Source organism: Camelus dromedarius, chromosome 24 (assembly GCF_036321535.1).
Source record: "Camelus dromedarius isolate mCamDro1 chromosome 24, mCamDro1.pat, whole genome shotgun sequence".
Lineage (NCBI taxonomy): Eukaryota > Metazoa > Chordata > Mammalia > Artiodactyla > Camelidae > Camelus > Camelus dromedarius.
In genome coordinates this window covers 20,957,100-20,978,762 of record NC_087459.1, presented here as the reverse complement: position 1 = coordinate 20,978,762, position 21,663 = coordinate 20,957,100, and the positions used below count along the sequence as shown (strand labels likewise).

The following is a 21,663-nucleotide window of genomic DNA, read 5'->3' as shown; positions in this document are numbered from 1 at the left end:
AAAAATAATTTTAAACATCAAATTATCTGTGCCACTGGGGAAGAGGCAGCATGAGCCCATGAGTCCTGTGTCCGAGTTGCCTCCCCGCCAAACAGAAGTGGCTGACCGGGAGCTGGTCTTGATGAATGGGACTTTGGCAAACTTTCTTTTCCTTTCTTCCCTGCTGGTGGAGATGCTGATGAGTGGAGCCACGCCCACAGAGAAGGGGGAAGCAAGAAGCCTGAGGAACCTACCTGCTGAATAATCAGCCCTGAATAATTGCAAATTGACTTGTAATTACAGTTGTGTCAGCCTAGAGATGCTGATGCTGGAAGATAAGGAACAGGCAGAAAAGAATGATAGGGTCTGGAGAGAGGATGCAGGGTCCGGGATTGATGTCGGGCAAAGCAACCCGGGGGGTTAGGGGAAATCTTTCTGTTACAATTTTAAACTGCAAGGGCAGAGGGCAGACACCGTGGGGGAAGGTTACAGGGAGGAGGAGAGGAGAAACATATACAAGGAAGAGCAGTATTTCTTGGCAGACAGTACACAACTGCCGAGCAAACCCCAGAAATGACACTCCGAGAACGTCTGTGGGAAGCTTAGAGAGCTGCTCATCCTGAAAGAGTGATTGGCTTTGTTCAAGCGTCATCTAATGCTCGCTTTAAAAAAATAGATTTTGTTTCCCCTCTTGCAAGAGTCTGGAGGGGAAAATCAAGCACATAACATCTGCCTCATGTCATCATTCAGACGCTTATGAATAAACTGACACTGGAGGGTGAGGAAGTAGATGGTGGGTACAAGCCAGCCAACTCCTGATTCTCTCTGTGTGGATTATCCGCTGTGGGGATTGACCAGGGGAAATGTCCCATCCCACGGTGGGGACCTTCCTGCCACTCAGCAAGGTCCCAGGCCTTCACCCTTGTGGTAGCCTAACTTTTGAGCACATGGGATATATGAGTGTGAGCAGGCAATGGTTAAGAGCGTGGTCTGTGCAGGCAGACATGCCTGGGGTTGAATTGGTCTCCTAGACACCCTCTCCATTCCTCTGAACCTCTGTGTCTTCAGCTGGAAAGTGAGGAAGATAATAATTGTGGCAGAGGCTGCTACACTTGTCAGCATCCGTGAGTATCTCTGCATTTCCCAGCTTCCTCTGCAGTTGGACTGGCGTGTGACTGGTGTGGCCAGTGTGGTGTGAGTGGAAGTGATGTATGTCCCTTCTGGGCAGAGGTGGGTAAGTGTACAGCCTGCCTTCCCTATGCTTTCTCTCCTTCCTCGATGGTACCTGCACCATGGAAGGAGCCTGGGTCCCTGAGTCACCTTGTGGATGGCAGTCATGTGGGAGAGGCAGCTGAGAAATAAGCCTTTAAGATTTTGAGGTGTTTGTAACAGCAGCTACTATTCACTACCCAAACGGATACAGTGGCACTCCATTGAGAGTTACTTTGGAGAAATTAATGAGGGAGGCTGAGCTTGTAAGGTGCTTAGCTAGATGCCTGGATTATAGAAAAAGTTCAACCAATATTGTGTATGTGTATTAATTTATTTACTCAGCAAATATTTATTGAGCTCCTATCATATGCCAGGCGTGTGGATTAACAACAACGACATGGACATAACAATGAGTGCACAAAATCATATTTTGGATTATAAATTATGTAAATATAAATAAGTAAATGTATATGTATATATGTATATACACATAGGTACACACGTGTATATATAACATACATATATACACATAATATATATGTTTTATATATTGCACACCATAGTGAAGTAGAAAGGATTAAGTCATTCATTCCTTCAGTGTTTGCTAACCCTCCTGTGTGCCGGGCATCGTGCTGAAATGGTGGGGATATGTGGTTGAATAAGCTTTCACTCTGACGTTGTGTGCTGGCCACTGAGAGATGCACACATAGGCAAATGATTCACATGCCCAGGGACGAGTGTCCTACAGAGGGGTCTTTACAAGATGCGAGCAGTGTCACTGATTCTGCTTGGGGGAATCCGGGAGGATTTCGCAGAGGAGGGGGCCATGGAGTACAGCCTTGAAAGTTCGAGAAGGAATCCGGCATGTTAGAAAGAACCTTTCAGGCAGAGGAACGGGTGCGTCATCATGAGGTCTTGGGTTTGATGAGATGTGATGAGTGCTTGGATGGCTGGAGCCCAGGGTATCCATGGTAGGCAGAGCAATGCCCCCTCCAAGATGTCCATGTGTCAGAATCTCTGTGACCTGTGAATATGCCACCTGCAATGGGGAACAGAGACTTTTTCAGCTGCGATTAAATTAAGGATTTTGAGTTGGGGAGATCCTGAATTTTCCAGATAGCCCCAACCTAATCCCCTGAGTCCTTAAAAGAGGAGAACCTTTCCCAGTTGTAGTCAGAGAGGGAGTTGTGCCTAAGGAAGAAGAGAGACGCATCATGGCGGAATTTGCAGATGGAGGGAGGGATGGGCAGTCAAGGAATGAGGGCGACTGTGAGAAGCTGGAAGAGGCCAGAGACTCGTCCTGAGAGCCTCTGCAGAGGAGCATAGCCCCGCCACCGTGATTTTAACCCAGTGGGACCCATGTTGGAATTCTGCCTTGTGGAATTAGAAGATAAAAATTTTGTATTGCTTAAGCCTTTAAGCTTGTGGTAACTTGTTATAGGAACCAGAGAAAACTCATACAGTGTCTGAGGGAGAAGGCTGAGACCACGGTGGAGAAAAGAAGGAGCAGATGGGATTTTTAGATTTATTCCGTAAGAGCAGTGGGTCTCAGACGTTAGCAGGGTACCCACTTTTTCATGGAATATTGACATTCTGTATTCATACTAATTAATATTAATAGTCTGTGTTAATATTCTGAGGGGGAGAGAGAAAGAGCTACCTTGTTTGTTTTAACGGGTGTGAGTTTTCCATAAATTGAAAGTGTATTTCTTATTTAATTACTGGGAATTTAGGTTATTTCCAGTCCTTTGTTATTAAAATAATGGTGCAATGAATGATCTTGACCTGGTGTTGTTTTGCACCCGTATGAGTATGTCTGTAAGATGAATTCCAGGAAATGAAATTGTTGGGTCACAGAGAATGTGCATTTTTGGGAGTCTCCATTTTTAATAAATGTCTGAGGGTACGATGGTTCTGGTGAGGACTGGAGTTAAGTGGCGGTATTCAGATCTGGGCTCCATAAACATCCTTGTGGGTGACAGTGTGGAGGCAGGGAGGCCAGGGGAGAGGCTGAGGCAATGGACCTCGAGAGAGATGAGTGTGTGTGTGAGAGAAAGAGACGGAGGGAGAGGGGGAGATGTTTAGGACTGACTTGGCATGGGTGAGTGTAAGTTGATTTTCTTTCTTTCTTTTTTAATCAGCTTGGGAAATTCCCAGGACATGAGAGGCTCTTTCTCAGTGACCCTGGGTCAGAGAGCCATGTTGGGGTCCCTGTGGACAAGTGAGGTCCATGTGTTCATGTCAGGTGTGAATTCTAATCTCCCGTCTCTTCTGCCCTGTCATTTGACCCTGGCTGGGCAGTTACCTTTGTGACTTGGGCAGGAGGGGAGGATTGTGATTGCAGTCTTTAAACAAAGGTGTTTCCAGTGTCCACCCCTCCTGAGACACATAAGAGTACCAGCGTTCCTACCGCTCTGACCTCCTGATTTTTGATGTTTATATGAGCTTTACCATGTCAAGTGTGCATTACAACCTCTGGGTTGTAACCCCCTAATAGCTCCCATAGTTCCATTTTGTTTGTGTGTTTACATAGATTCCTTACTCACTGTGGTGTTTTCTTTTTTACTATGAATTCTCCATTCTTGAGTTTATTTTGGTTCATCTCTGGGTGAGCTGGATTTCAGTGTCAACTAGCTTTTCCAAGAACGGTTCATGGATACTGTATTCTCCGAGTGCCTTCACGTCGGAGGACGTCTGCCCGCCGCCTTTGTAGTTGAACGTGTAGCTCACTTGCCATTTACCCTTCTGCAGCCTCCCCCAAGGGGGAACGCTGTGCCCAGCCTTCTTCCGTTCATCGCTCAGGATGGGTTGGGTACCAGCGTTAGCTTGGGCAGCCTGGTGGCCCTCTTAACAAGGGGACACTGTAGGAGGATTAGAGAGTGTTATAATTTGGAGTGAGGAGCTTTGGCTGCCAATTTCAGGGAAGCTGAACAGAAGATTATTTCTCTTTCATCCTATGTTTGGGATATTTGTTACTCTAAAAATACCCGTGGCTGCCGTGTACAGCCATGCAGACTGTGCACTGCATGACTCCAGGGAATCCCATTTGTGAAGATCACCATGTGAATGGTGCTCCCAGTATTGTGCAGGGTGGTGACCCTGGAAGCTCTCGGCCTGGAGTGGGCCACAGCGCACAGAATTCTTTTAGCCCAGTGTTGACCAGACTTGAGTTATTCCTGTATATAACACCTTCATGAATTTGTCCTTAGTCACATACTCCTGTTCTACTACGGATTTTTTTTTTTTTGCTCTATATTGTCTCACATTTTCCTTACATAAATGAATTTAGAAGGGAAGCTTTAAATTACAATTGGAAATAGAAAATCAGCTCCGCTTGCCCAAAATAGGAGAAATATATACACATGTACGTGTGCGTATGAGTACGTGTGAAACAAAACAGTGCAATCAAATTCTAACTGGATGTTTTTGCCTTTCCTCCTTTTTTAAAACAGAAGATTAGCAGGGGTGAGGGCCATGTTAAGGATAGGCTAGCACAAAACTGAAATTTTTTTTTCCCTAAAAGTAATCTTGACAGGTTGGCAGGGCATTGGGAAGGGAGAATCACTCCCCATGATGAGATTTAGGTTAATTTAGCACCACATCCCCTGTCATGGACCACCTGTGCGACATGTGAGGAAACACTGGCCTAGTCAGATACCCTGCCGGCTACTTGAATCTCTTGGTGACATCTCCATGTGGTAACCAGTCCTTTCTTACATCCTCTCACCACTGGGAAGTTGAATGCCACCTCGGAGGGGCCCTTCTTTGGCCGGACTCTTCTTTGGTTGTGTCAGGTAGAGAGCTGCTCTGTGGGCCCACAGGGTTTCAGTTCTGTTCCCTGGAGTCAAGTAGAGAAAAATCAAATGCTTCCTACAAGTTCCATCCCTCCAAACATGATTGAAAGTGAGGCCTCTGGAATTAAGGGTGCCCTGGATGGAATCCTGGATCCACCACTTCACTTACTATCTCTGTGCCTTTGGGGAAGATGCTTAACCTCACTGGGCCTCAGTGTCTCCATCTGACAAATGGGAACAGTAATAGTACCTCCTTCATATGGTTGTTATGAGAATTAGACAAGCTGGTGCATATGGAGATTTAGAACAGTGTCTGGCACCTAGTAAGTGCTCGGTAAGTGTTGGCTGTTGTTCTTTTTTGTAGCCGGGGCCCTTGTCTTCCTATATCTTTCCCTGAGTTTGCTTTTTTTTTTTTTTTTTTTTAATTGAAGTATAGTTGATTTACAATGTTGTGTTAGTTTCTGGTGTACAGCATAGTGATTCAGTTTTACATATAAATTCTTTTTCATTATAGGTTATTACAAGATATTGAATGTAGTTCCCTGTGCTATGCAGTAGGACCTTGTTTACCTATTTTATATATAGTTGTTTGTATCTGCTAATCCCAAACTCCTAACTTATCCCTTTCTCCCTCCCCTTTCCCCTTTGGTAACCATAAGTTTGTCTTCTATGTCTGTGAGTCTGTTTCTGTTTTGTAAATAAGCTCATTTGTATCATTTTCTTTAGATTCACATATAAGTGATATCATATGGTATTTTTCTTTCTCTGACTTACTTTACTTAGCATAATCATCTCTAGGTCCATCCATGTTGCTGCAAATGGCATTATTTCATTCTTTTTTATTGCTGAGGAGTATTCCATTATGTATGTAAACCACATCTTTATCCAATCATCTGTCGATGGACCTTTTACTGGAGTAGGAGGCAGAGGACTTGGGTTCCAGCTTCAGCTCAGTGTTTGACTGATGACGAGATCTTAAGTAACTCATGAGCTCTCCCTTGCCCTTGGTTTCCACATCTGGAAACTGAGGGTGGTGGGCTTCATGTTCCCTAAGTCCCTCCTCCCATCTTGAACTGAGGTGGAGAATTCTGTGTTGAGGGAGAAGAAAAACAGGGACTCAGATGATGAGGGGCTATAACGTCCCCATGTGAGCCACAGTGTGCCACAAAAAACTACCCATACTCCCTCTCTCCTTAATTTCCCTTTCAGAATATCCTTTTGGGGAGTAAGATAAGACAATGCATGAAGGATTCCTGACAGTATCAAAAACTAAACAAAACAAAAAAAATGGGTAGGGGTGCGAAAAAAAGACTGAGCTATTGGGAAAAACAGATTTGCTTTGCTTTAACCAAACCCAACATATGGGATGACATAAAAAGATCACAATATCCTTTATTTACCAAGCTCCATTGAAAGATGACAGTAATAATAATTGTGAGCACTTGCTGAGTTCTTGTCATGCTCCAGCTGTCTCACATGTGTGGTATCATTTGATTCCCAACTATGTATAAGGTAACACCAGCTGCTGTAACAAACTCCTGAGATGGCAGGGGATTAACACAGTAGCTCATGTAACGGTTCAGGTGATCCTGGTGGGTGGCAGCTCTCCTCTATACAATGACTTGGGGACCAGGCAATTCCCATATTATGTCTCCACCATTTCCTAAGGCCTTGGAGCCTCCTGCATCTAGGCAGAAGAGGAAGGAAAAGGCACACCTGCTTCATCAAAGCCTGCCCCAAGAAGTGCCACACATCCCCCACACTCACATTTTAGAGGCAATAACCAGTCACATGACCCTAGGAATAGCTAGCTGATGCTGGCACGTCTTGGTGGTGGAGATGACAATTATACCCATTTTGCAGATGAGGAAACTGAGACCCAGAGAGTGTCCTTGGGACCTAGAGCTTGTAAGTGGCAGAGCTGAGCCTTGAACTCAAGACTCTGTGAGTCCAAAGCTCTTCCATTTAACCACGGTGGTATTAATTTTAAATGAGCATTTAGGTTCTTCCAGCTGTAAAATTCTTCAGAACAAATTCTTCCCTTCGACTCACCCACAGTGGCCCAAATGCCCGCATAAGGTACATCTGGAGGCCACGGTGATGCAGTTGTGATGCCAGACAGCATTTTAGTCTCCTGTATTTCATCCACTTGGAGAAACGATTCTCCCCAGAAAGTTGACCCATATTTTGAACTCCTGCCAGAAACCAAGGCATGGTACCATCTGTAAGAGATAAATAAATCAAAATACCATCAGCAGATAAGTGTGTGCCATCTGCTGCCCTGTCAGTTGAACTGGCAGAGGCCTCCGGAGAATTCCAAGGAAGCACTTGCCAAGGCTCGGCCGTCAGCCTGGGTAGCGAGAGGGGAAGCTTCATGCCAGATCTGCTGCCGTTTTTCTCGACTCCTTGCTCCTGGCGCTGAATTCCTTGAATCCAGCCCGGTAAAGGTGTGCGGACATTCGCCCTTGCCAGACAGTTAAAATCGTTTCTTATTGGCCATGTTTCCTGGGGGCCATGACTGTTCTTCTCTGCCCTTCCAGCAAATTGAAAGCTCCTACTGGAGAGAAAACTCACCATGCACCTGTCCAGAGGTTGGGCTCCGTGGATCTGTGTCTCAGAACCAGAGTCAGGCTCAGAACCAGCCATGTCTGGGTCCTGTTGGCTGGGCGTCTCAAAATGCAGCCACAGCCTGATGGAGGCTGATTTCTCCTGCCACATGTGGAGACCTCTTGGAGGGCATCTGAGGCTTCCCTTGGGAAGAATGGATTTTTTTCTAGAACTTGCTTACTCTGCTAAGAGGCAGCACAGAGTAGAGACCAGATGAAAAGGCTCTGTGCTGGGCTGCCTCAGTCTGAATCCTGGCTTCACCACTGGCTGTGTGACCTTACTCTGTCTGTGCCTCAGTTTCTTCCAGTGTAAAAAGGGGGTGGTAGTTTGTAAAGCATGTTGGGCCTAGCCCCTCCCCATGGGGCTCCCTTTCGATGCCCTCTCCCTCCCCTGCAAGCCATGGGAACCTCAACTCCAGCACTGGATGAGATATGAAATTAAGTCACGATCCTCAGACCCGGGATCTGGGGACCCTGCCAAGGACACTGGGCTCCCCAGTGCCCCTTCTTCTTGCTGCCTGTCTTCCCACTGCCAACCAGATCTGGCTCCTGCATCTTCATGCCAAGGGCAACTTGGCCGACCCTCAGTGCTCCCCACACCTTCTGCCAGCCTTGGACTTCTGCCTCTGGCCACCTCCCTGGATTCTGCCTGTGGCCCTGCCAGGCTCCCCCCACCTGCTAAGGCTGAGATGGTATAGTTACAGCCTCCTGCTTCTGACCTGGGAAGACTTCCAGGCTCTCCTTAGGAGGAACGCAGCGTGACTCTAACTTAGGATCCAGGGACAGAATCAAAAATAGCGCTTGTTTACAGAGCCAAGTAGGGGCAGGCATTTTTCTCACCCTCTCATTTTCCTCCTTTTTGCAAGTCTGGAGGGCAGATTTGAAATGACTTTCATTTGACAGCTGAGGAAAAGGCTCAGAGAGGTGAAGTCACTCTCTGAGGTCACAGGGCCAGGAGGAAGTCAGAGGAGGGATTTGAACTCACGTCTTGTGGCTTCTGAGCCCAGACACCTCCGTTTGCCTTAAGAGCATCCCCTTTCAAGGAGGCCGCCCTGAGAGCTGTGATGAATGACAGTGGGGGTGTGGGTGTCAGCTCATCAAGCTGATCCCTCGCAGGTGTTGCCTGATTTAAATCCTGACTGAAGACATCTTGTTTCATACCCATTACCTCATTTAGCCCTCAGCAACCCCATAAGGCTGCAATGATCATTCTTTACTGGCCCAAAACCCAACTAAACAAATAAAAACCATTGTTCCCCTGCAGTCCCACAGCTAGTGGGTGGCAGAGCTGGGATTTGAAGTCAGGTCCGTGTGAAATCAGAGCTTCCTGCCTGGCCCCTACAGACCCCAGGGCACTCGCCTCCCGTTTGCCTCTGCCGCGGGCTTCTTTCTCAAGGAGAAGGGACCTGGAGCAGGGACCTTGGGGTAAGATTCCTGAACTCAGGAGTGAGTGGTGAGCCGGAGCCGAGGCAGCTGTGACCACCAGCTATATCCGGGGTGGATTTCTGGAAGCCCTGTTTCTGCTGGGGGCTTGAGCGCCAGGCGCTCCCCTTGGTGGCGGGATTGATGCAGCTGCTGACAAACTGAAGATGCTGCGTTAAGGGCAATTTCAGAGCCTTCTTCCCTGCCTGCCCTTAGCTCAGCCAGGTCTGCAGACAGTGGGTCAGAAGGAGTCAGCAGCGAGGGCAGGTCAGGGCCCCTTGGGTTGCATTATTCCCGCGTTGCTAAAAGTCAGCAGCCCCCACAGGGTGATGCCACAGGGTCTAAGAAGAAACGACCTTCCATTTGTCTTTTCTGAGCAAGGGAGCAAACCTTTCAAAAAGACATTTAGGTACAAACTTCTGGGATGTGTTTCAAGATAATCCCATGGTGGTGAGGGCTGTGGGTGCAGAGAGACCAGATTGGCTGTGGAGTGGCAGTTTCCAAGCTGGACTGGGGACATGGGATTCTTTATACTAGTGTCTCTGCTTTTGTAAAAGAGGAATTTCCCGTAATACAATGTTTAAAAAAGATATTTCAGAGACACTGTTGATTTGCCAGAGTCCAAACAAACTGGTCTGGCTGTGGAATGTCCTGGGTCTCTGTCTCCCTCTGGACAAGTCAGTCCCTTGCATGATGGAAAGAGCTTTGGAAAGACACAGAAAGGGTCCAGATCCTGGTTCTGCTACTTTCTGGCTTTGTAACTTTGGGTAGGTGGCTTTGCCTGTGTGAGCCTCAGTTTTCTCATCTGTAAAATGGGCATGGATACTGACCTCATGCAATTGTGTTGTGTGCCAAGTTCTTAGCATGATGCTTGCCCTGGGCTCTCCTTGGGTCATTGGATCCTGGATCTTAGGCAACAGGACAAAATCTAGCTTCCCCTTGCTGGTGGGGAGATCTGCCATTTACAGCCCAAAGGGGTCCAAGACAGGGGCCAAGCTGTGCCCAAGGTAGAAGGTGACAGTATAATGGGAGATATCGTGGTAAAACACTGGGAATTCAGAGCGGGGAGACATCTCTTCGGGGTGGGGCAGGTGGTTGGTGAACAAGGTAGGGTTCATGTTGGGGGAGCAGGTCAACCATAGGGGAATGGAGGGAGAAAAGATGTTGAGATTGAGAGGTGGGAAAAGGTAGGGTGTAAATCCGAACTAGGGGACATGAAGCAGCAGACAAGGAGGTGAAAGGCGGTCATCAAAGATATCACGACCAGGCTGATCCCCAGGCTCCAAGCCCTCTGTGTTGTGGGAGGTGTGAGGCTGGGAAAGGCTGCTCCTTCCTGCATAATGAAGATGCCTTCCCCCTTCTGTTTGCCTCTTCCCTCTCAGATGGGCCCCAAGATGCTCCAGAGCTCAACTTCCAGTCTCACCTCTGCCTGCAGGTGTGGTGACCACACCTGTAGGATTCTGCAGTCTCCCCAACCCTTGTAATTCTTGATAAAGGCAATTTGTGAAATTCTCTTCATATACTCATTCCACAGTTGTATCCAGACCACCTGTGACTGTCTTAGGCTTTGAGGACACAGCAGCGAAAGAGACACTTGGTGGTCACGGAGCTTCTGTTGTTGCAGAAATGCTGTCTGGGAGCCGTTTAGATGAGCTGTGGAATGTCCTCATTGGGTGCATAGACTCCAAGTGGTCAATACACATGCTTTAATGTTAGAACAGCAGCTCCACAAGGGTGGGCAGTTGCCTTCTGAACGGTGCCTGGCATGTAGTAGGTGCATGAATATAAAGCACTGATACTGGGAATTTAAGAGAAGTACATTTTTAGGGATTGAAATTAATTCAGCCCCCTGCCCCCAACAACATTATTGCGTGATGTGCTTTGGATTCCTAGAAGAGGGATAGAGAGAGAGAGAGAGAGAATCTTATCTGCATTGTTGCATTATTTCAGGGGCAGGACAGCAGAGTGGCCGAGGCCTGAGCTCTGGAATCAGCAGAGCTGGGTTCAAATCCTGACTCTGTCACTTCCTGTCATGCGAGTCCCCAGTCTTTCTGGTCCTTGATTTCCTTATCTGTGAAATGCACACAGTACCTTCAGGGAATGTTAAGATTCAACATGGGCAAAAAGCTTAGACACGATGCCTGGAACAGAGTGGGAGCTTAGGAGACTGTTGCTCTCGTCACATCATCATCATCATCTCCCACCCCAGGGTCAGAGGAAACGTGGGACACGGTTCCCTGCCCCACAAACACTGTTGCTTGAAGGAGTGTCCAGTGCGATAGCCCAAGCTGTTGCTAAAATGACTTACTATTGCTTTTTTAATGTTGAAAATAGATGTTTTGGCTAGTCAGATTGGAGTGTGACTTTCGCCCTGCCTGTCTGGCTGGAATCAGCGGGGGCGCTTTTAAACCCACTCATGCTGACCCGTTAAACCAGAGTGTCTGTGGGTGGGGCCTGGGCTTCCCAGTGCTGAGAACCACTTAGGATCCTTTCCAGCTTTCTAGTTTGGCGGGTCACAGAAGGTATGCTGCCATCAGGTGGCGGTAACATGCCACAACTCCACAATGTAATTGACAAGCCTCCTTGTCAATTACATTGGCACTGAAGTGCTAGTGCACTTATATTCAGTTTTACACCCAAAGGAAATCCCTTGTTAAACATATAAACGTAATAATAATTGACAAATCTATTATTGTTTTAAGAGCCATTTCAAAGAGCAGTTAGCTAATATGGTACAGTTGATATCGTTCCCACAAATGGTTAGCTAACCTTTATCATGGAACTAAGGATTTGGAGCCAAAAATCCCTCCTGTGGTTGGATTTTAGTTGTTATTCTTGTTAACTACCGAAACATCCAGTCTTCCTTATGTCATCATTATGATTTTTCCTTGAACCTCAGCTTTGCCCTGCACAGGCAGTGTGGGCCAAGTTTGACCATCTATGCTCAGACATCTTCTGTTCAGTCTTACCCATAGACAAGAAATAGAAGCAGAAGAGCCACTTTATTTAGCCCTTGGTGGATTTTCCCTATCTGCACAGAGGTGTGTTCGCAGAGCATTTATTCTAGGACCTAGCAGATCTTTGCAGTGGGAATGACTGGCCGCAGTAGGAAATTCTGACAGAGCAAATGGAAATAGATGGCTGGGAAAAGCTTTAGGGCATGGGGCTTGGAGTCTATGGACCTGGGCTAAGTCCATCACCTACTGGCTGGGTGTCTTGGGCACTGAAAGCTCAGAGCCTCAATCTGCTTGTCTCTAAAATGGGGATTCTCAGAGCTACATTTCAGGTTGTTATGGGATTAAAGAGAAAGCAAACACACTTTTACAATAAAAGTACTCCACAAACTAGGAATAGAAGAGAACTTTCTCAATCTGATAAAGAGTGTATATGAAAAGAGTACAGTTAACATCATACTTAATGGCACAAGAATGAATGCTTTCTCCCTAAGATCAAGAACAAGACAAGAATGCCTGCTCTTGCCGTTTGTGTTCAGCATTATACTGGAGGCATGCATGACTGGGACATTGTGCTGTACACCAGAAATTGACACATTGTAACTAACTGTACTTTAATAAAAGAACATTATATTGGAGGTTTTAGCCAGAGCAATTAGGCAAGAAAAAGAAATGAAAGGCATCAAGATTAAAAGGGGAAAAGTGAAACTATATCTATTTGTAGATTACATGATCTTGTATATAGTAAATCCTAAGAATCCTATTATAACTAATAAATGAATTCATTTACTTTGCAGGGTACAAGGTCAGTATACAAAATTAACCTATTTATATACACTAGCAATGAACAATCTGAAAATGAAATTTTAAAAGATTTCATTTACATTAGCATCAAAAAGAATGAAATGCTTAGGAATAAGTATAACAAAAGAAGTGCAAAGCTGATATTCTACAAACTATAAAACATTACGGAAGGAAATTAAAGCAGATCTAAATAAATGGAAAGACATCCCCTGTTCATGGGTTAGAAGACTTAATATTGTTATGATGGCAATGTTTGCCAAATTGATCTACAGATTCAGTGCAACCTCTATCAGAATTCCAAATTTTTTTTAACAGAAATTGACAAGTTGATCCTAAAATTCATATAGGAATGCAAGGGATTGAGAATAGCCAAAATATTTTTAAAAATGAAAAGCAAAGTTGGAAGACTCACACCTCCCAATTTCAAAACTTACTACAAAGCTACAGTAACCAAAACAGTGTGGTACTGGTATAAGGATAGATACATAGATCAATGAAATAGAACTGAGAGTACAAAATAAACCTTCACATTTACAGTCAACTGATTTTTGACAAGGGTGCCAAGACAATCCAATGGAGAAAGAATAGCCTTTCAACAAATGGGGCTGGGACAATTGGATGTCCACATGAAGAAGAACAAAGTTAGTCCCCTTTTATATACCATACACATAAATCAACTTTAAATGGATAACAGACCTAAAGGTCAGAGTTAAAATTATAAAACTCTTAGAAGAAAGAGTAAGAGTAATTCTTCACGGTCTTGGGTTAGGCAAAGACTTCTTAGATATGACATGAAAGTATAAGCAACAAAAGAATAGTTAGATAAATTGGACGTCATTAAAGTTTAAAACTCTTGCATTCCCAAGGACACCATCAAGAAAGTGGAAAGACTATCCACAGAATGGGAGGGAAGTACAGTTGGCTCTCTGTATCTGCAGATAAACAGCCCATGGATGTGGAGGGCTGGCTGTACCATGCCATTGTGTATAAGGAACTTGATCATTCACAGATTTTGGTATTCAGGAGGAATCCTGGAACCAATACCCTATGGATACTGGGGGTGGACTGTATTTGCAAATCCTCTGTCTGTTGAAGTCCTTGTATGCAGAATATAGTCATCCCTCAGTATCTACGGGAATTGCTTCCACGACCCCTAGTGCATACCAAAAATCTTCAGATGCTCAAGTCCTTTACATAAAATGGTATAGCATTTGCACATGACCTTTCACATTCTCTGGTATACTTTAAATCATTTCTAGATTACTTATAAAACCTAATACAATGTAAATGCTATGTATCCTTGTCAGTGTGCAGCAAATTCAAGTTTTGCTTTTTGGAAGTTTCTGGATTTTTTTAAAACATAGTTTCATTCTGTGGTTGGTTGAATCTGTAGTTGCAGGACCCATGGTTACAGAGGGCTGACTGTAGATAAAGAACTCTTAACAACTAAATGATAAAAGAGAAATAATCCAATTCAAAAGGGGCAAAGGATCTGAATAGACATTTCTCCAAAGATGATATGCAAACAGCTGATAAGCACTTGAAAAGATGTTGAACATCATTAGTCATTAAGGAAATGCAACTCAAAACCACAATGAGATACCATGTCTCACCCGCAAGGTTGCCTATAATAATAATTTTTAAAAAAGCCCAACAATAAACAAGTGTTGACAAAGTTGTGGAGAAATTGGGACCTCATACATTTCTGGTAGGGATGTAAAATGAGGCACCTCCTTTGGAAAGCAGTCTAACAGTTCTCAAAAGATTAAACATAGAGCTACCATATGACCCAGCATTTCTACTCCTCGGTATATACCAGAAAGAAATGGAAACCTGTTCACACAAAAACTCATGTATGAATGTTCATAAATAGCCAAAATTGGAAATAAACTCAAATGTCCATTAACTGATGAATGGATAAAGAAAATGTGATCTATACATACAATGGAATATTATTCTCCACCGAAAAAGGAATGAATTACTGACACAGGCTACAACATGGGTGAACTTTGAAAACATGGTGCTCAGTGAAAGAAGCCAGATGCAAGAGGCTATATAGTGTATAATTCCATTTAGGTGAAATGTCCAGAATAAGCAACTCTATAGAGAAGGAAAATAAATTAGTGGTTGCTCAGTGCTGGGGGCATTGGGGGAAGTGGGGATGGACTACTAGTAGGTATGGGGTTTCTTTTTTGAGATGATGAATGTGTTCTAAAATTGGGTGTGGTTGCACAGCCTTGTGAATACACTAGGAATAAACAAAAAACCTTTGACCTGCATACTTTAAATGGGTGAATTGTATGGCATATATCACAATAAAACTGTTAAAGAAAAGGCAAAAAGCCTAGCACATAAATCTTAAATATTATCAAGGGGCCCAGTTGATGGTGGGAAAACACTGATGTGGGAGCCAGGAGACCTGGTGTCGTAGGGCTGACGTCTCCCTCAGGTCCAGATGGCACACAGCCAAGGGTCCACAGTGCTTTCACAGGCCCATGAAGATGTTTGAATTTCTTTTAGAGTCAGAAGAAAAAAACCTTTTAGGTAAAGAAAAATTTGACATACAACGTTAATATATTCATCTTTTACCAATGTGGTTATAAAATATAATTTTTCATTTAATTTTTTATTTAGGAAGAGGCCCAAAAGGCAGAAGCGCCCGGAGCCCACCGAAGCCTTAATGGGGTCCTGGGTGTTGGTCTGAATTCAGCCATTAAAATTGTCCCTGTCTAGCTTTGAGAAAACCATATTACATAAAGAAAGTTTAAGACAGTGCATTCAAAATCCATCCATCCTTAGCACATTGCCTATTCTCATTTTTCAAAACCCTCTCTTCCAGTTCTTGGCTATCAGCAAACCTCTTTCAGCAGGCTATAGTGTCAGTACCACTGACTTGCTGTGTGGCTCTGGCTGGTCACTCAGCGGCCCTGAACCTTATTTTCTGTAAAGGGAGGAGAAGGTCCTGTATCTTGTGTAGAAGCCTGGGGAGGAAGCAGCATGATGGAACCACTGGAGTGGCATCCACCCACCTGTGGCCTCATGAATCTTTGGAAAGTGTGACATATATAAGAGAGGATCTATTCCTTAGCTCAGCAGTTAAGAGCCTTCGTGATCTGGCTACCACCCTCCTTCTCAGCCTCATCCCCCGCCTCCCCACCTCCGAAACCTGTCTTTGCATTTATATGGGGCTGAAAGGAAGTTCAGGAGCCCAAAGGGGCTTCAAGGGACCTTCTTAGAAAAGAACTTAGAAAGCTTCAAGCAGACACCAGAGTTGAGAATGCTAGAAGCTTCCAGATCCTTTTCACCTCCCCAAACCACATTGGTTTCATTTTGAACCAAAATCTAACTCCTTGCTGGAATCAGCAGTAAGTCCTTGAACCAGGAGTTGTCAGCTCACCGTAAAGGTCAGCTAGTGTCTCAGGGACCAGTGAGGTTTAAGTGGGGCTAGGGGTAAAGCAGCAGGGAGTGGTGGAGACTGTGGCAAACTATAGAGCAGGTGTCCTGTCTGAGAAAGGGCCTGGAGGCTGGGTTATGTCTTGCTCTCACTGTGTCCTTGATGGCCAGTGCAGTGCCTGGCATCAAGGAGGCCGGGAGGAAGGAATGAAGAATTGAAGGCATAAGGTTTGGGTGGGAGGCATTCATTCACTCATTCATTCATTTATTCATTCATATACTCCTTCAACAAATACTTATTGAGCACTCATTATGTACCAGGCACTGTTCTAGGTGCTAGGGCCCCAGTGGGAAGAAAGAAGGGGAGAGTCAGGGAAGTGATAGATGGAATATTAAATAGATTAATTAGGAAAGGCCTCCCTGAGAAAGTAACATTTGGGGAAGGTGATCAAGGAGAGGAAGGGTAAACCATTTAGCTATATGGGGGAAGAGTGTTCCAGGAAGAAGTGGCAGCATGTGCAAAGGCCCTGAGGCAGGAGTGTGGCTGGCAAGGAGGCCAGTGTGGCTAGAGTGGAGTGATCAAGGGGAAGCTAGTAGGAGATGAGGTCAGGGAGGTGATGGGGGGACAGGTCACACAGGACCTTGTAGGCCATGGTGAGGACTTAGGTTCTGACTCTGAGTGAATTGGGAACCATGGCCAAGTTCTGAGCAGAGAAGGGACATCATCTATTTCAGGCTCTAACAGGACCCTTCTGGCGTCTGTGTGGATAAGGGCAGAAACAGGGAGACCTACGCAGAGGCTACTGCAATAATCCAGGGGGGAGATGATGGAGGCTGGGACCAGGGGAGGTGGTGAGAAGTGGTTGGATTCTAGATGTATTAGGAAGTGAAGCCGCAGCTCCAATGAGGAGGTATGAGAGAAAGAGAGAAACCAAGGATGACGCCAAGTTTCTAGCCAGAGCACCTGGGAGGACCAAGGTACCATTTTCTGAGCTGGAGATGAATTGAAGATGTGACATCTACCCTCGTGGGGCTTTCAGCTTGTGGACTGTCCATCCTAGAATCACACACAAAGTGATAACATCAGAAAGTGACCGGTGCCCCACAGGAGGAGGCCAAGATGCTGTGAGAGCTTATCTTAGGGAGGAAGTGTGTTCCCAGTGAGGGGACCTTGGGGTGGGAGGGAACGCGAGGACTATAGGAGCTGAGAGGAGGGGAGGGGAGGAGGTGCGGGAAGTGGGTGTGGATGGAGAGGCCGGTGGAGGCCAGTCCTGCGTCCCACAAAGGAATTTGGGCTTTATTCTTTGGGATAAAGGGTTTTGTGCAGGAGTGTGTGCACTTGTGTGTGTACGTGTGTGAGTTTGTTTGATGTGATCAGAGCTATGTGTTTTGAAAATCTCTGTCTGCAGTGTGGAGAGTGGATTGGACAGAGACCAGAGTGGAGGCCCGGGGAGCCCAGTGATGGTTACTGCCTTCGTCCTGCTGGGCCTGGATGGGGTAGAGGCCGTGGAAAGGGACGGAGGGCTTTGAGGGGGTGGGAGGGACAGGACTGGATGATTGGACTGGGAGATGAGATAGGAGGCAGCATCACGGGCTGCCGTGCAGCTGAGTTTGCAGGTTTGGCATCCACGTTCCTCAGGACGTTGGCTTTCTGGGAATGAGGGTTAGAGAAGGATGCAGCTCGGGGTTAGAGTTGCGTAAGTACTGGGTCTTGCGCCGTTCCACACAGGGCTTGTGGGAGGGGGCGAGGTGAAAACCTGAAAGCTCTCATTTCCTTCATATTCTGAAAACCTTTCTTTCTTTCTTTCTTTTTTTTTTTTTAAGGTGAAAAATGTCGCAGCTTCATTGATCTGGCCCCAGCATCAGAGAAAGGTAGGTGTGGCCCCAACTCAGGTGTCTCCAGGGACACTTCCCTGCCCAGGTGGCTTCTTGCAGCCCTGGGAGAGCCTGTCTTTCAGCATCCCTGGGTGATGGCACCCAGAGGGCCAGAATCCTGTTGCAAAGTTGCAGATCAGTGCAGTGGGAGAGGCAGGTGGAGGGAGATCACCTTGCCCTCCTTCCCCCCATGCCAGTGGGGATGGTCCTGAGGGTCATTGCACTTCCGTTATTCCAGTGCATGTTGGGACTTTGGGGGAGGCAGGATGGATGTACGGAAGTGGGGTCAAGGCAAGACCAGTGTTGGGGGCCTATGGTGTAGGATTTGGCCTTAGGGGAAGGAAGCCAGATGTTCTGTCTCTGTCATCTCACAGATGTGGGGAGGTCCAGCCTGAATGGAAACTGCCATTCAGAGAGGAATCATTGCCCTGTGATCCTCAGACAGGATGACCAGGAGTGGGGCACAGCTTGGGTAGGGGGTGGAGCAGTCAGATTTAGGTTTAGCTGCAAGTAATGGTGACCTCAAATAACTGGCTTCAATGGAGAAGTGTGTTTTATTGCTTTTGTGAATGTTTGAAATCAGGGTGGCTCTGCTATATGAGGTTCTCAAGAACCCAACCCCTGGGGCCCCTTTCCATCATCCCTATGTCCTTTGTCCTCATGGTCTAAGATGGTGGCTAGACCTCCAGCTGTCACATCTGCATTCCAGGCAACAGGATGGAGGCAAGGCAAAGAAAAAAGGGCAAAGCTTGCATGTCAACTCTTAGGTTCCCAGAATTTGCCCGGCGACACTTGCTTGTCTAACCTTGACCAGAGCTTGATCACACCTGCAAGGGAAGCTGGGAAATGAGGTCTTTATCTTGGCAACCATATGCTCAGCTGAAAGGCAGGGGTTTTATCATTACCCGCAGGAGAATGGATACTGGAGGATGTGCTCCCACAGGAGCACAGGGCGTGGCCACCTCCCTCCCCCCCCCCCCCCCCGCCTACCCTGTGCCACCAAGGAGAGTGGCCGCCAAGAGAGAACGGGTGTGCAGATCTCTTCAAACAGCCTGGAGATTAGGACAGGGCTCTCGTCCTAGGAGCTGGGATGGGGAAACGGAGCAGGAGCTCAGTCCTATAAACTGTCCCAGCATGGGGGGCCTTGGCGGGCATGGCTGCAGGAAAAGTCTTAAGTCCAGGGCGTGTGGCTGAGCTTTGCAGGTTCCCTGCACTATCAGGAGGTTAAAGAACCTGGAAGGCCAGGTCTCTGATCCCTTCCAGGCGTTGGCAGAGGGACGGTGGGCAAGGGGGCCGTGTGTCATGGCGGCTGGTGACATTCCTGTCTTGCATATACTGTCCCCTTGGAGTGCTCCAGCCAAGTGGCAGCTGGTGAGACTGATGGACACATGACAGGGAGCCCACGGTACCCCCTCCACTGAGCAAGCCTTTGGCAGTGGGCACTACCTCCCCGGTTTCCTCTGCTTCCCAGTGATGGTGCCTGTTCAGTTGCTACCTGTGACCATCCTTGAAGGTTCGGGCTGAGCAACTCAGGCCACAGCTTCCAAACTAACTTCTGCAGAAAATACTGTAATTACTGCTGCTAATAAATGGCTGATCTTTATCGAGCAGATACAGTGTGCCAGCACTGGGCCAAGCACTCGTCATGTATTAACTGAGAAATGTCCCCCCTCAACCTTGTGAGGAAGAGGCTGACATTCTCACTCCACTTGACAGATGTGGAAACTGAGGCTTAGAGATGATAAGCCACTTAGGTCTCACATCTCACGAGGGGCAGAGCCCATGCTCCGTACCTCTCCGTTGTGCTGCGTCGTAGAAGCACACGTGCAGGCAGCCCTCTCTGATGCTCATCCCACAGTCCCCAAGGCTTGGGGTTCCTGGGTCACCTCTGCTCCAAATCTGGCTTCCAGGAAGCGGGCCTGGGTGTGCACACGTAAACCTGAGTACACGTCTGGTTGAGGGTAAGGATATGCCTGCACGGGTGGGTGCTGTTGTGAGGGTGTGCATGTGTCATGTGTGTGCACGCCTGCGCACTGGTGGGGGAGTGTGGCGTGGAGGCGTGTACACGTGTGTGCACTTCTGCCTGTGTGTCCACGTACAGTGGCAGGTGGGTTGCCCGTGCCTCTTCCCAGAGGCATCAGACCTTTATTCCCGCTTCTTTTATGAGGACCAAGGGCCCCAGAGAGGTTGTATCTTTGTTTTATTGGCCTCGTGATTTTACTTTCAGGGCTTGGTGGCCACACCGAGGACTTTCTGGCTATGTGTATAAAAATGTTTGTAAGGAGGCCGAGTGGGCTGGCTTGGCAGAACAGTTTTCATGGACTTACTGCCTCTCAAGCACTGATGTTCTCTCTTGGGTCCAGGGGGTTTGGTGGTGGCAGCTCTGTGGCCTGTCCCCGAACCTCCCAGCCCTGTCCTCCCAGGGGCACCTGTGGATCCAGCCGTGTGCTCGCAGAGTCGAGTCCTCTCCACGCTGATGGTCCATTTCACAGATGAGGAGCCCAAGCTGCAGGGATGGAGGGACTTGTTCAGGGTCACACAGGGAGTCTGGGGCGATGCTGGAGCCCAGGTGTGTTCTCTCCCAGAGAACACTCTTCTCCAGGTTCTCGCCACATCTGCCCCCCTCCCATGACTTCCCTCCTGCTCTGCAAAATCTGATCATAATAATTAATGTTAGTTGACACTAACGCAAACTGGCTTTCATGTAGTGCTTACCACATGCCAGGTAGTGTTATGAGAACTTTCACCTGTTGGCTTATTTAATCCTCTTTTTACAGATGAGGCAACTGAGGGCCAGAGAGTTAATGGATTTGTCCAAGGTCAGACAGTTAGGATGCTGGGATTTAACCTGGGATAACCTGAGTGGTTTGTCCCTTAAATGCCTGGTTCTTTCGCTGGAAAGCTAGGCCTTCTGAGCTTCTGTATATGTGAGTGTATGTGTGTGTGTGTGTGTGTGGTTGCAGGTCAGTGTGTGTATGTACAGTGAGCAGTGCTGCTGTGGAGTGTGTGCACATGTGCTTACACGCTGATGGGCGAGCACATGTGAGTGGGGGGCATGTGCATGTGTGCACTTGGCAATGTGCGTGTGTGAAGGTGTGTGCAGGCATGGATGTGTGTGTGCGTGCATGTGTGTGCATCCCTGGGTACTCGGGGAGACTCCTCTTCCCTCCTTCCCCAAGACCCCTGAGCTGAGTTCAGGGCATCCTCAGGCCCATGCTCCCTTCCCTTCTTAACCTCCTTCCCCCCAGCAAACCATAGTCATGCTTTCAAGGCCCTTCCCCAGTGGCCCCCGTCTTGCCATTTTCTCCTATACCCTCCTGTCCTTTCCTCCCCTCACTTCTCCCCTGGCAAAATATGTGTCTGTCATCAGTGTTTTTACCGTGACACATTTTTGTTAGTTAGTTCTCTGATCATTCTAGCTTTAAAGGTGTTTCACATGGGAAATACCTTTTCATTTTACACTAGCCTGAGCCACCTCCATTTTTCATCTGGGTTCCTGCCACAGTCTCTTAACTGGTTACCTCCTTCTGTCTTTGTCTCCTGATTCACTGGTAGCCAGGATGATCTTTTTAAAGCATAAATCATCTCATGTGCCTCCCTGTTTAAAACCCTCCCTTGGCACCC

The 21,663-nt window shown here is 46.9% G+C and overlaps 1 protein-coding gene across 1 annotated transcript in view; it reads left to right on the top strand.

The window, feature by feature from the left end:
- Window positions 1-21,663, top strand: part of GSG1L (GSG1 like) — a 186,437-nt gene that overhangs the window by 47,152 nt on the left and 117,622 nt on the right. The window contains exon 2 of the mRNA XM_064478546.1: window positions 17,989-18,036. Within this exon, the coding sequence (XP_064334616.1) occupies window positions 17,989-18,036 (48 nt within the window). The remainder of the gene's footprint in view (window positions 1-17,988; window positions 18,037-21,663) is intronic.